General features: G+C 54.5%; 1 protein-coding gene across 1 annotated transcript in view; it reads right to left on the bottom strand.

Annotated features, from left to right (window-relative positions):
• Positions 1–215: 215 nt before the first annotated feature.
• LOC119113040 (organic cation transporter 1) overlaps positions 216–13,023 on the bottom strand; it is a gene marked incomplete in the record, with an annotated part of 36,316 nt that continues 23,508 nt past the window's right edge. Inside the window, 7 exon segments of the mRNA XM_037237359.1 lie at positions 216–536; positions 718–905; positions 1,162–1,376; positions 1,854–2,081; positions 3,893–4,061; positions 11,160–11,314; positions 12,329–12,491. Of these exon segments, the coding sequence (XP_037093254.1) occupies positions 234–536; positions 718–905; positions 1,162–1,376; positions 1,854–2,081; positions 3,893–4,061; positions 11,160–11,314; positions 12,329–12,491 (1,421 nt within the window).

Below are 13,023 nucleotides of genomic sequence, written 5' to 3'. Positions count from 1 at the left end.
GAGACGTCCTGCGTCCGTCTGCCGCCATCGGTGACGGTCAGGGTCCGCAGCCAGGCTGGGGCCGGCGGGGTACGCAGCACCGCCTGTGACACTGGTCACAGCAGCACCTCCTGCTGCTGGCGCTGGGGGGAGGGCGAGGCCGGGGCGCGCGCCGGCGGCGGCGGCGGCGGGGACGGCTGTCGCGCAGCCGCCGCCGCCGCCGCCGCCGCCGCCGCCGTCCCCGGTGCGCACCGCTATCCGTGACACTCGGCGTCCGGCTTGGCCAACCGGGTGGTGACGCCGTTGAGGCCGTCCTGACTGACGACCATGGTGGAGCGGCGGCGCGCGCCGCTGCCGGCTGTGCAGGCCTCGCGCCGCTTCAGAGAGCGCCGCGTGATGAATGAGAAGTACGGCTGGTCCTTGAGGAAGTCGCGCGTGTCCTCTACGCACTGCGGCATGTCGGTGCCCAGAGTTTCCGGCAAGAAGGAGGCCATGATGGCGCAGACGACGGCGATCATGCCCAGGATCAGGTACGGCAGGATCCGGTTGGCCGTCGACTGTCGGGAAGGGTGAGCGGTGTCACCCCAGTTGCAGCGATGCTCACGCATGCAACCAACTGGACACTGCAATCTAAAATTACCTTTACCACATCGGTGCTAAAATACCTCTCCCTGATGATGACTCTGGCTCACTGATGACTCACTGGCCCGTGACAGCCGGTGCCGGGGGGCCGCTCACCAGATATATGATGGCTGGGGAGCCGATGCCGACAGCGTAGGCCATGGTGGAGCCGAGCGCTTGGCCCGAGCCACGCAGCACCGTCGGGTAGATCTCAGCCGACTGCAGGAACACCACGAAGAAGGAGACCGTGATAGCGAACTTGGCTGTGATGGCCAGCGTGGTGACAAGCCAGGTCAGATTGGGGTCTGCGGCACACAAGGCACATCCAGTCAGGTGCGCAGAGATTAAACTTGCGGTATTCCATTGTACAGCAGATAGGTATGCGTAAATGTTATGATAGTAAATGTGTGAATGTTATAATAGTTATGATATCCTGGAAACGAATTAAGCGAGAACAGTGCAGGCTGAACCGCCTGCTTCTCGACCTGCAGCAGCGGACTCGGCGGCGTCGGCGGGCCGGTCAGCGAGCCCGCTGGCGCCAGCTGACGGCAGCGCACTCACAGAAGAGCAGTGGCATGATGGTGAGGCAGGCCACGCCGGTGACGGCGAACGAGCAGACCTCGGTCCAACGACGGCCCAGGTGCTCGCTACCCAGCCAGCCGAACACATTGGCCGGTGCCTCGACCGCCGACAGCAGGAAGAAGTTGAGGAACTCGTTGCCGGCCATGTTGGAGACGTTCATCTGCAGCGCGTAGTAGATGACGATGTTCCCGATGCTGGGGACGATAGTGAACGGTGACAAGCGGCGGCGCCACCAAATACGAAGACAGTCACGGGGGAAATATGAGGACGTAACCCACAATATGCATACGCCGATTGGACAATAAATCATGCGCGGGTATGAGGCGCGTGGGGCCTGTTAACGGATCATACCTTCTGGTTTGATCAACCTGACTTCTTGATACAAAGTGCAGTTCACGGGAGCGCACTATGTCGGCAGGGAAAATGTCATCGCGCTACTCTTTAGGGTCTAACCAGACCAAGATGGATCGGGAACGTGAAATAATATAGACGTTATGTTACCAACATCCGGGAGGAAGTTGTCACCATGGCGATCTTTAAGGATGACAGGCAGGAGGTATTGTCTTAGTGATGGAGACACATCAACATGGTAGGTTCATGATGGAAACACATCAACATTGTAGGCAACGCACAACAATGCGTGCATGGAAACACGCGCGAGGGAGACTTACAAGCAGAAAGTGAGGAAGACCGTGCGAATCGCACTCAGGCGGTAGGTAAACAGGCTGAATATGCCGTATTTTTTCTCGTTCTCTATCTGAGCTGACAGGTGCTCCAACATGGCGTCTAAGTCCTTCGGGACCTCTTTCTTGTTGACGGCGGCTATCTCTTGAAGGATCTTCTTCGCCTCCGCCTTTCTTCGCACGCTGATAAGCCAGCGCGGAGACTCTGGTATGTACCTGGAATCAGACCAGAAACCGGGGCAGGCGTTTCAGTCTCGTACTGCGATGTTGCACGCTTTAAGCAGACCCCAAATGAATCGGGCTGTCAAACGCACAATGCCTTTCGTCTTATTACCACAGAGAGGGCGGCAGGAGGTAGCAGGCGGCAGGAGGTAACACGCGTTACTTTTCGTATCACGTCTTGCTCACGCTTTGGTGCCACGTGGAGTTGCCATGCCAATTCGCTTGGAGATATGCTTGAGTTAACTTTTGGTAGAACGAAATGGTATGTGCCATTAGTGTTCCTTGGCGTTTTAAAATGCCGTCCCCGGCGTGGCAATAGTTGATTGACGCATCTTTTTGCAGTGTTTAAATCTGCCGACGTTGGACGTGGCGTCAATTTGTAGTGCGTGAGTCGCACGGAATGTCCTTTAGCTGCGATTCCCTACTTTTTAGGAGTGGCGTGATCGATCGGGAGGATTTAGTACGCGCAATTCAAAGTAAATTTCTAGAAATTCCCGGCATTGCTAAGATGGGCATATAGGAAAGGTATCCTGGTGGGATAAGCAGTGTTTCATGACGACGTTCATTGTGAGAAAACGTACATTTTATATCATGCCTTCCATTCAGGATTTCAAAGTACAAACGCATACTTTGGCATACTCATCTGGAGTGTTTATGCGTTATGCAGCATCATTGGCATAACGAAAACGAACGTGTGCTGGCGCGCCGTATCTTTACCATCGCACAGTTTTGCAAAGAAATTACGGGCAGGGAATTTAGGCTTGGAGTGAGTCTAAATGATGAATCACCATCGTGACGATGCTGCCAAACTGATGGCTTTTGGTAAGCGATCGCGTAACATGCTTCGCTTATTTAAAACAGAAGAAACGTGTTTGACGATTTACTAGCTTTTCTCTTAGGTAACATGGTGTGGCGACGACACGAGAATAGCGCAGTTTCAATGAGGACAGACCACACAATCCGATTTTCACAGGTTTGTGTAGTTCACACGCAATTTAGTGCAGACCATGGGTTGGCCGGTATTGAGCCGGAATAAAAATATGCCGGACTTCGGTAACCGAATCAGATGCAATAGCGAAATGATCTATATGTTGCAGCAGCTTAATTCGACTGCGAGGTTTGTAGGATGTTCACTGATGCTCGACTGTTAAAAGAACCGTTTATGGACCGCAGAAAGCTTGAAAATTTATTTCAAATACACGCCTTTGGCATGCAGCTGTTATTGTTTTACGGACAGCTCACGGCTGTCTTGTGCGTGGGTAACATATTTTTGCGTATGCCTAACAGTATGTTCTATGTTATCGACTAAGCCGAAGACCTGATCATCTAACTTCAGACACTGCTACGCAATGGGCCACGTCGAATCATTTTAGCTAACACGTAAGAGATACCTTAAACCAAGTCGCGCACCGCGGACAATTTGCGTCCTTGCTCTTTCTAAGAAACAAACACATCGAAGGTGTCAAAAACGTGCAGCACCAACCAGCTTCCAGGACGGTTCGAAAACATGCACTTTCCGATTTGTCGCATGCAATTCCGGCTGTAGTTTACGGGAGAGGCAACTGGTTTCTCCAGTGACCTCGGTTTTGTTTTCATCGCAAGTCACCGAATACGAACCAGTCACAAAGCTAATGCTGCACAATTTTACAAAACTTAGACTACCGAGTCCGCTTGGTCTCTTCCAAGCGGAAACTTTCAGATGATGTGCAGGCCAACGCCTGTGAAACGCCGCCGCACCAGCGCGCTCCGCAACCGCACCAGCGCGCTCCGCAGCCGCACCGGCGAGCTCTACGGCGTCTGCCCACCTCCAGATGAAGAAGAAGCCGACGGCCGGCACGATGGTGATGAGTCCGAGCACCTGCCAGTCGGCCACCAGCCAGGCCACCAGGGGCAGGCTGCACATGCTCACCGTCCACACGAAGAACGCCACCGCGTTCACGTGTCCGCGCAGCGACGGCCCCACCAGCTCCACCGCTGCAACAGCGGCGCGGTGTCACGCGGGGCGGCGCCGGCCGCCGGCCCGGCGGCGATGGCAAAGCTGGCGGTGCTGACGCGGCGAGCGTACTGTTCAGCGCCACGCCTCAGGGCAAGGCTCAGCGCCACGGCTGGAGCAGCAGCACAGTGTCGCGTGGAGAAGATCCAACACATCCACCACCGGAACAGCAGAGCCGGGCCATACGGAGACCTTCGACACCAGCTCAGTGTCTGGAAGATGGCACGGCCCCACACGACGGCAGGAGAGCTTGCTTGACGGCATGACCGACAGCAAGAGTAGAGAATCAAACAGTAACGCGTCAATCACCGTCACCTCCGCAACACACGCACCCCTGGCTAGAGAACGGTTCACCGCCTGCACCGCAGAGACAGAATGCTGCGTCGCACGGACATGAGCCGGCAACCTCTACCTTCGGAACGGCGGTACTGCGTCACACAGAGAAGGGTACACTGCTTATGTCCCTGGACCGGCAGTGCAGTGTCACACAGAGGTGACAAGGGTACACTGCTTAAGGGCACCAAAGAGTACACTGCTTACATCCCTGGACCGGCAGTGCGGCGTCACACAGAGAAGGGTACACTGTTTATATCCCTGGACCGGCAGTGCGGCGTCACACAGAGAAAGGCACAGAGAATCGAGACGAGCTTGCCCACACCGCCGGGCCGGCCGTGCGGTGCAGTGACACCACCACCTCGGAGCTGGAGCAACAGAAACATGTCAAAAACGGGCAGGTGAACCGTCCACACGGCTGAAACAGTTTATGTATGTACAGGGTGTCAGAGCTTGGTGCACGATTTCCATCGTTGAAGCCATAGTAAGGTGACACAGAGACGGGAAAAACCATCTCAAGGCTGAAACCGCACAACTGCTTCTACAGAGGTGGGTTCGCCGCATACATTATGGAGACAGTGGCGTTGTGCCGCACGACAAGCGACCCACATACATTGCTGACAACGACGTGTCATGCCGAAACAAGATGAATCACAGCTTGCTGCGCTGCAGACAAGGCCAAAGCACCGCCACCTCGGGAGCCAGAGAGTCGTGTCACGTCGACAGGGACCCCTCCACTACCCAACCGCTGAGACCGCGGACCGCGTCACGTCGACAGGGACCCCTCCACTACCCAACCGCTGAGACCGCGGACCGCGTCACGTCGACAGGGACCCCTCCACTACCCAACCGCTGAGACCGCGGACCGCGTCACGTCGACAGGGACCCCTCCACTACCCAACCGCTGAGACCGCGGACCGCGTCACGTCGACAGGGACCCCTCCACTACCCAACCGCTGAGACCGCGGACCGCGTCACGTCGACAGGGACCCCTCCACTACCCAACCGCTGAGACCGCGGACCGCGTCACGTCGACAGGGACCCCTCCACTACCCAACCGCTGAGACCGCGGACCGCGTCACGTCGACAGGGACCCCTCCACTACCCAACCGCTGAGACCGCGGACCGCGTCACGTCGACAGGGACCCCTCCACTACCCAACCGCGGAGACCAGCGAAACGCGCGTCACGTCGACAGGGACCCCTCCACTACCCAACCGCTGAGACCGCGGACCGCGTCAACGACGTCGACAGGGACCCCTCACTACACCAACCGCTGAGACCGCGGACCGCGTCACGTCGACAGGGAAACCCCGCCACTACCCAACCGCTGAGACCCGCGGACCGCGGCACGTCGACAGGGACCCCTCCACTACCCAACCGCTGAGGAGACCGCGGACCGCGTCACGTCCGACAGGGACCCTCCACTAACCCAACAGCTGAGACCGCGGACCGCGTCACCGGTCGACAGGGACCCCTCCACTACCCAACCGCTGAGACCGCGGAGCGCGTCACATGGAGAAGCGGGCTGTCTCTGCCCCCTCCCCCCCCCCTGCTGAAGCTGCATGACTGTGTCAAATAAATGCCGGCCCACTCCCGTCATCGATGGAACCACAAAACATCATTGATCATGTAGATGAATCCGTCGCATCCGGTGTTGAAACTACGGTACCGTGTTGCATTTGGTGAGCTAACTGTTGCCATCAATGAAAGCTCGACACGTGTTGTGAGCACGGCGCAGACCAATTGAGCGAACCTCGCCGCATCGTCAGTAGGTGGGTGGCTGCCGTCCAGTCAACAGTGGACGATAGATGGTCTTGTCGGAGGTGGGATGGCCGTTTCTACGGGTCGGGCGCGCGCTGTGTGGCTTCCCGTATCCAATAAGCGACCGACGTTCGATTGGCGGCGCGCGAGGTCGCTGCAGCGGTGCACAGTGAGGGCGCACGCCGGATGGGCGCTACCGCCGTCAACAGCGGGTAGCCGAGGTGACCACCGGTTACCCAACTGAACACAACATCGATCTTCGATGTGTTCGCCAAGATCCAGCTACATGAAATGTTGATGATGTGGTAAGGATGAAATGGTAAGGATGAGGCTTTTTAAGGCACATCCTGTTTTTGTAAAATCATTTTGGCTGCATGAGCAATACTGTGCGCCAAAGATGTCTTTTCTTTCATCCGCCGTACCATTCAGCTTACAAGTGTACAAATAACGGTATAGCCCGCATAACGTCACATCATGACAAGGTATCTTTAACGCGGCTCACCGTCTACACGACTACATAAACGACATAAACAATTCGAATCGGTGAGATGCAAATGGCTATTGGGCAATAGAATTTCGCTTAAAAAAGTATGCTCGCTTGTAGCGATAAGAGGTTATGGGTTTGAATTGCATAGGTCATGATATAATATCAGGCAACGTCGTTGATAGCGCTGCTTGGATGGAATTGGCCGTAAACAGGAACTGACACAGTTTTACACACATGCGTAGCAAGCATGGGATTGTAGGAGCGGATTATGACTTCTGCTTTAGCCCGCCTTCATTACTTAATCGGACGCGACGTTTCGCAGTGCCTCACGGCCCCACCACGCGCCCGGGTGGCCAGCTGGAGACCCTTCGCTCGGCGTGGGGTGGGGCTCAGATGGACCTCCTGCGGTCTCACGAACTGAGCGAGCTAGAGACACCAGATTCACGGGGTGTGTTGGCCTGTACATGAGCTCACTTAGGTCAAAGCTTGAGGCTCCTAGGTCATGACCTTCGGTTCAAACAAGGTCAAACTCTAAGTTGGTCTCCAAAGTGCCCCTAGAGCCTAGATACCTGTTCTAGGAAAAATGTCACATGCTAATTCAGGGGCCAGTGACCTTGTTTGACCTTTCTAAGGCTGTGGTGACCAAAATCATACAAGACTGCTTAGCGTTTCGCATTTGAATAAGCGACAAAGATTACGCTACACAGTATGTTCCTGAAAAAATTTAACTTGGGTCACTGTAGGCCAGTGACCTATTCTAACCTTTCAGAAGTCTATGGAAAATGCATAATGCTGTTCATGTTATCAATCGATTTAAAAGGCACCATAAACCACATCATACAATAAGTCTTAGATCAATAAACAGGTTAGTTTTGGTCTTGGTCTGACCTTCATGGATACCCCTAGGTCAATGGATTTTTCCATTCAACTGTTGTGTTGCCTAAGAAAGTATCTCAGAGATGTATGACTTCGTCTCACATTGCGTTGTTGCATCAGATTGAACGACTCCCTAGAAATTGACCGCTGAATCCGTGGCCTGACTTTAACCAGCTGTAAGGTCAGTGACCTGACAAGGTACATATGAATGTCTCACACAAAGCCATTTGCTATTCAATTGTCTACAGCTATGCAAAATTTGGCGTGGCTACGCCGCGCTATTCTGAAACCATTCCGGAAAAAATCCTTCGGGGGGATCAAATTGACCCCCACCTGAGCGAATGTTAACGGCTGTCAAAATTGGAAGATGGTTATGCTCGCATTAGTTAAGCACATGCTGTTGCCTATAGGTCCGGAGTATGCACTCGATATCAAGTATAATCACACAGAAGGTAAGAATATCGTCACGGTCGCTGCGTACATCAATGGTAGAGTGAGCTGTTTTGTGGCCCATCGTTACTAAGCGTAGGCGGGATGGACTGGACAGATACCATGAGCATGAGACCATGCATTCCGTTAAGGTTTTTAGTGGTACCACCTGTATTCGATGACATTTGGCACTGCCTGTAACTTAGGACCAATTTCTACAGTCTGCATACCAAGCAAATGGTTAAGCTCTTGATCTAGTCATCACCATTGCCGCGGCGCCCGCTTAGGAGCCCTTGCTCGTTGTGCAATTCTGTACAAGAGCAGTTCACGAGGTCTAAGCACTGCAAGCTTTGAAACTGTGCAGCTGAGCGCATGTGTCTTCTTCACTTATGATGCAAGATCATGAGCCGCTTTCTGGGTCCTGAGATATTCCTGGCGCCTATGTATAGGTTTGAGGATGGCTGAGTAATACTAATGCTAATGTTTTACTTGACTGGCAAATGATGCAAATGAACAAAACAGTCCACACATACGAAAAGAAGAAGGAGTTAAAAGGGTAGAAAAGAGGGTATAATGATGGCACATGGATCCGCTCGGCCAGCAAAAGACTTTTTACGTACCTTGTACAACTATGGGCCTCGGCGCCCACATTAGACACTGGGCTTATTTACACAGGTTTGCTGATAGTCTGCGTTTGGTCGCCGCGCTGCCAGCCAGCCCCAGCGCTGAAGAAGTTTATTGATTCTGGGGCCAGACGGCCTCTCAGCTGTGATGACAATGTGAGGCCACCAATGATACATAACACAGTGCTAAGGTCGTTTCGCGCCAGGATACACATGCCGTGTCTCTCCACCACGCTGAGAGGTCGTCACGAGGTTTATCAGCTGACTCGATCGGAACAAAGATGTTCTTTCAGGTTCATATCTCCCTAGATACGCCATCGTCCAGAAAGCTGGGCTGGTAGCCCAAAGAATTTACGCTGCGCTTCGCAGACGCGCAATACACCACCGTGTCACGCGTTGCATGCATGGACATGTTTACTCTCTTGCAATGGAAACCAAATCTACTTCTTGAACATCATTCACAGCAATAGAGATCGGCTGCATGTCTGTACATCAAGACTAAATCCATTCGTACTTTCTCCGTATGCTAAGAAAAGTCAAAGGCTGGCAAAACATACTTGAAGACTCCCAGAAGCTCAGCCACGTTACCATCCGGCGGGAGGCGAGAACAGGAGCTTCACTGCGGGGGATGGCTGCACACTCAGCGGGGGGTGCTTCGCGTGCACAGGCGGACACGGCGGCCGGCACCGGGCCCTTGAGACAGCCCGTCGCCAAGGCAAGGTGGGCCTCAATCATCCAGCCTGCTGAACACACGTCACTCCGCGCCAGTCCGGGCCGTGGCGGCCGTCGTCCCGGAGACGCCTCACCCGGCACCGCTGGTGCGCCGGCTGTTGTTCCCATCGCGACAGTTCCTGCACCCGGACGCCGCCTTTGGCTTACAGGGCACGCGCCGACGGCCTCAGCCCAGAGCTGGTGTGTTGAGGCGGCCGCTCGCTGCCAGCGCTGCATTGGCTGTCGCTGAGGCTCACCGTTGGCCCGGCCACTCACTGCCAACGCTGCATTGGCTGTCGCTGATGCTCACTGTTGGCCCGGCCGCTCGCTGCCAGCGCTGCATTGGCTGTCGCTAAGGCTCACTGGTGGCCCGGCCGCTCGCTGCCAAGCGCTGCATTGGCTGTCGCTGAGGCTCACTGTTGATTGGCTGTCGCTGAGGCTCACTGTTGGCCCGGTCGACCGCTCGCAAAACAGCTGAAATGGGGTGGTTGCGCCTGGAAGGATGCCGTGACACTGTGCGCTAGCTTGGTTTGGTACAGGGTGTCCTCAGCAGTGCTTGCAGACGATGCCGTGACGCTGCGCGCTAGCTTGGTTTGGTACAGGGTGTCCTCAGCAGTACTTGGTTTGGTACAGGGTGTCCTCAGCAGTGCTTGCAGACGATGCCGTGACGCTGCGCGCTAGCTTGGTTTGGTACAGGGTGTCCCTCACAGTGGCTTGCAAGACGACAGTGACGCTGCGCGCTAGCTTGGTTGGGCACAGGGTGGTCCCCAGGGATGCTTGTTTGGTACGGTTGTCCTCAGCAGTGCTTGGTTTGGTACAGGGTGGCCTCAGGCATTGCTTGCAGACGATGCCGTGACGCCGCGCTACTGGTTTGGTAATAGGGTGTCCTCAGCAGTACTTGGTTTGGTACAGGGTGTCCTCAGCAGTGCTTGGTTTGGTACAGGGTGTCCTCAGCAGTGCTTGGTTTGGTACAGGGTGTCCTCAGCAGTGCTTGGTTTGGTACAGGGTGTCCTCAGCAGTGCTTGCAGACGATGCGTTGGACGTCACGATATCATGTTTGGATTTTATTCTGTCTGCACAAATGCCCGTATTCAGGCTACCCAAAAGAGACATATACGTCTCCATCAGCGTAAAAATATGCAGTAGTGCTCGGGAAAAGGATTATGAGATGATGAAACAGTGACCTGCGGTGAAAAAACTGCACATTCCATTTTTGCTGCGCATTTTAACCGACTCACATGGACACTAACCGATGTGGCAGGTTATGATCCCCATAGCGTTTAAGTCATAACATGATGCAATTAACTATCATAATAATTCATAAGTTCCCACATCAAAGCGACTTCAACGTTTCTGGAGATGTGGTAAGTCATGAATGAGAATGTAGTACGTCATGAATGGGAACGTAGTACGTCATGAATGGAAATGAAACACGTCAGTACGCCATCTGTCATGAGCCATGGCCGTGCGCGGCCTTGGTTTACTTTGCACTGTGAACGTGCTCGCAGTTGCTTTTTGTGCACAAGTCACATATAATCCTTCAGGGAGTGTTTCACATTTGAATGAGTTTTGAACTTAAATGGGCATCTTTAAGGTCATTCGGTGCAGGTCACATCCCTGCCCTCCTAAAAACCTGACTACATCAAGTTTCTGAGATACACGCCTGCGAAAATGTGCAGACTTCTCCGGGGAGACTATTGTAAGGCCACCCTGTAACTCGCTCTGGAGTGAGGTTCTCTCGACAGCTTACACCTAGCTCGCTCTGGAGTGAGGTTCTCTCGACAGCTTACACCTCATGAGAAGCTCCAAGCTCACATCCCACTGCTACCCCAGAGTAGTTACACTCGCGCATCTTACCGAGAGTGAAGAAGGTGTTGTAGAGGGACGGAAATGTTGTCTGAGCTATCGCTCTCGACGTAACGAACACGAGGAACGTCGGAGCGAAGATGTTGATGATGCCGCCGATCAGGAATATTGCTATATTGAGGAAGAATATGGGCTTCCTCCCGATCCTGGCGGCAAGAAAAACTGAGGAAGAATATGGGCTTCCTCCCGATCCTGGCGGCAAGAAGAACTCACGTCTTCCATTATCGGGGTGGGGGCAAATGGTCTCATGAACACAGTGGCAAAGACCGTAGTACACAGGAGAGCACCAAACGGGAGAGCACCGTACAAGAAAGCACAGCATTGAAATCCATAGTGCAGAGAGGCAACCTTGACTCGAATACAATGCGCTGGTGTTATAAAGAATAGCAAACAAGTATGCAACAACGTCGTGTATGAATATAGGTGATGCAGATAGTGTCCAGCGCAAGGTCTTGCTGGGCGCCTGTAGCCCGTTTGCGGTCGACTGTGACAGTCCTGTGCCAGAACGGCCATCGCACGGCAAGGCTGAGATCACGAGTGATCGCAAAGGTCAGCGATGGCCACCGCTCAAGAAAGATCTGATGTTGTCTGTCGTCCTCTGCCGAGGATAGGTCGGCTGTCGTCGAGGTTGGGTAAAGGCTGCCGCTCAAGAAAGATCTGCTGTTGTCTGTCGTCTTCTGCCGAGGATAGGTCGGCTGTCGTCGAGGTTAGGTAAAGGCTGCCGCTCAGGATAGGCCTGCTGTTGTCTGTCCTCTTCCGCCGAGGATGGATCAAGGTTAGGTCGTCTACGGCTGAGGATGAGGTTGACTGTGGCAGGGTCTGGTCTTCTGACTATCAGGTCAGATCGGCAGCTGTCGAGCTTTGATCGACTGCCGGTGATTATGGACTGCCGGTGATTATCGACTGCCGGTGATTTGAGTTGACCGTTACTGAGTTAGATCGTCTGCCTCCGTCGCACTGTCGATTGCCGTCGAGGTTAGATCGTCGTCGCTGGGGTCAAATCAGTTGTCGTCCGAGGTCATGTTGGCTACCATCGGAACTAGGTCGTCAGGCGGTGAGGTTGAGGCGAGTGCTGCCTTAGCTCAGGTTGGTTAGCCCGCACTGATAGCCTGATGTCCCTCCCCCGCCCCTCCCCCACCCGTAGCCGCGGCGAGCCTCACAAGTCGGCCAGTATGCCGTAGACAAGCGTGCCGACCACGCTGCCGACGCTGTTGATGGTGAGCACGGTGGTGGGATTGGCGCTGTCCCCGCACACCCAGTCGAAGTCGGTGGCGGCCGTGCGACGCCAGCTCGACTTGTCGTACTCCCAGCCGTGTAGGCAGCCTGCAAAACGGCCATGGCCGCACCACCTGCGTCAGGCGGCGCGTGCTGCGGCAGCGCGAGCAAGCACCACGTTTGTGTGTGTGTGGTGGGGATGGGAGTGAGAGGAGAGGGGAGAGAGAGAGAGAGAGAGAGAGAGAGAGAGAGAGAGAGAGAGAGGAGAGAGAGAGAGAGAGAGAGAGAGAGGGAGAGAGAGAGAGAGAGAGAGAGAGAGAGAGAGAGAGAGAGAGAGAGAGAGAGAGAGAGAGAGAGAGAGAGAGAGAGAGAGAGAGAGAGAGAGAGAGAGAGAGAGAGAGAGAGAGAGAGAGAGAGAGAGGGAGAGAGAACGCCAGGAGAAACCTGTTGGACAATTTGGTACCGTTAAAGCGCGCCCGCGAAAGCTGCAGGGCGCACGGCTCATGCATAGATCGTTGTGAAGTACGTGGCCGCGACCAACGTGAAACATTATAGTCTCCTAGTCTCTATAGTCTGTATAACGTGTATGCCCCACGTGCGCATCCCACGTGTAGCCTGAATACCCGGAAGACAATGCTCC

This window comes from Pollicipes pollicipes, unplaced genomic scaffold (genome assembly GCF_011947565.3).
Source record: "Pollicipes pollicipes isolate AB1234 unplaced genomic scaffold, Ppol_2.1 Scaffold_7261;HRSCAF=8764_pilon_pilon_pilon, whole genome shotgun sequence".
Lineage (NCBI taxonomy): Eukaryota > Metazoa > Arthropoda > Thecostraca > Pollicipedomorpha > Pollicipedidae > Pollicipes > Pollicipes pollicipes.
Note: the sequence above shows the minus strand (reverse complement) of the source record. Positions and strands in the feature narration are given on the sequence as shown.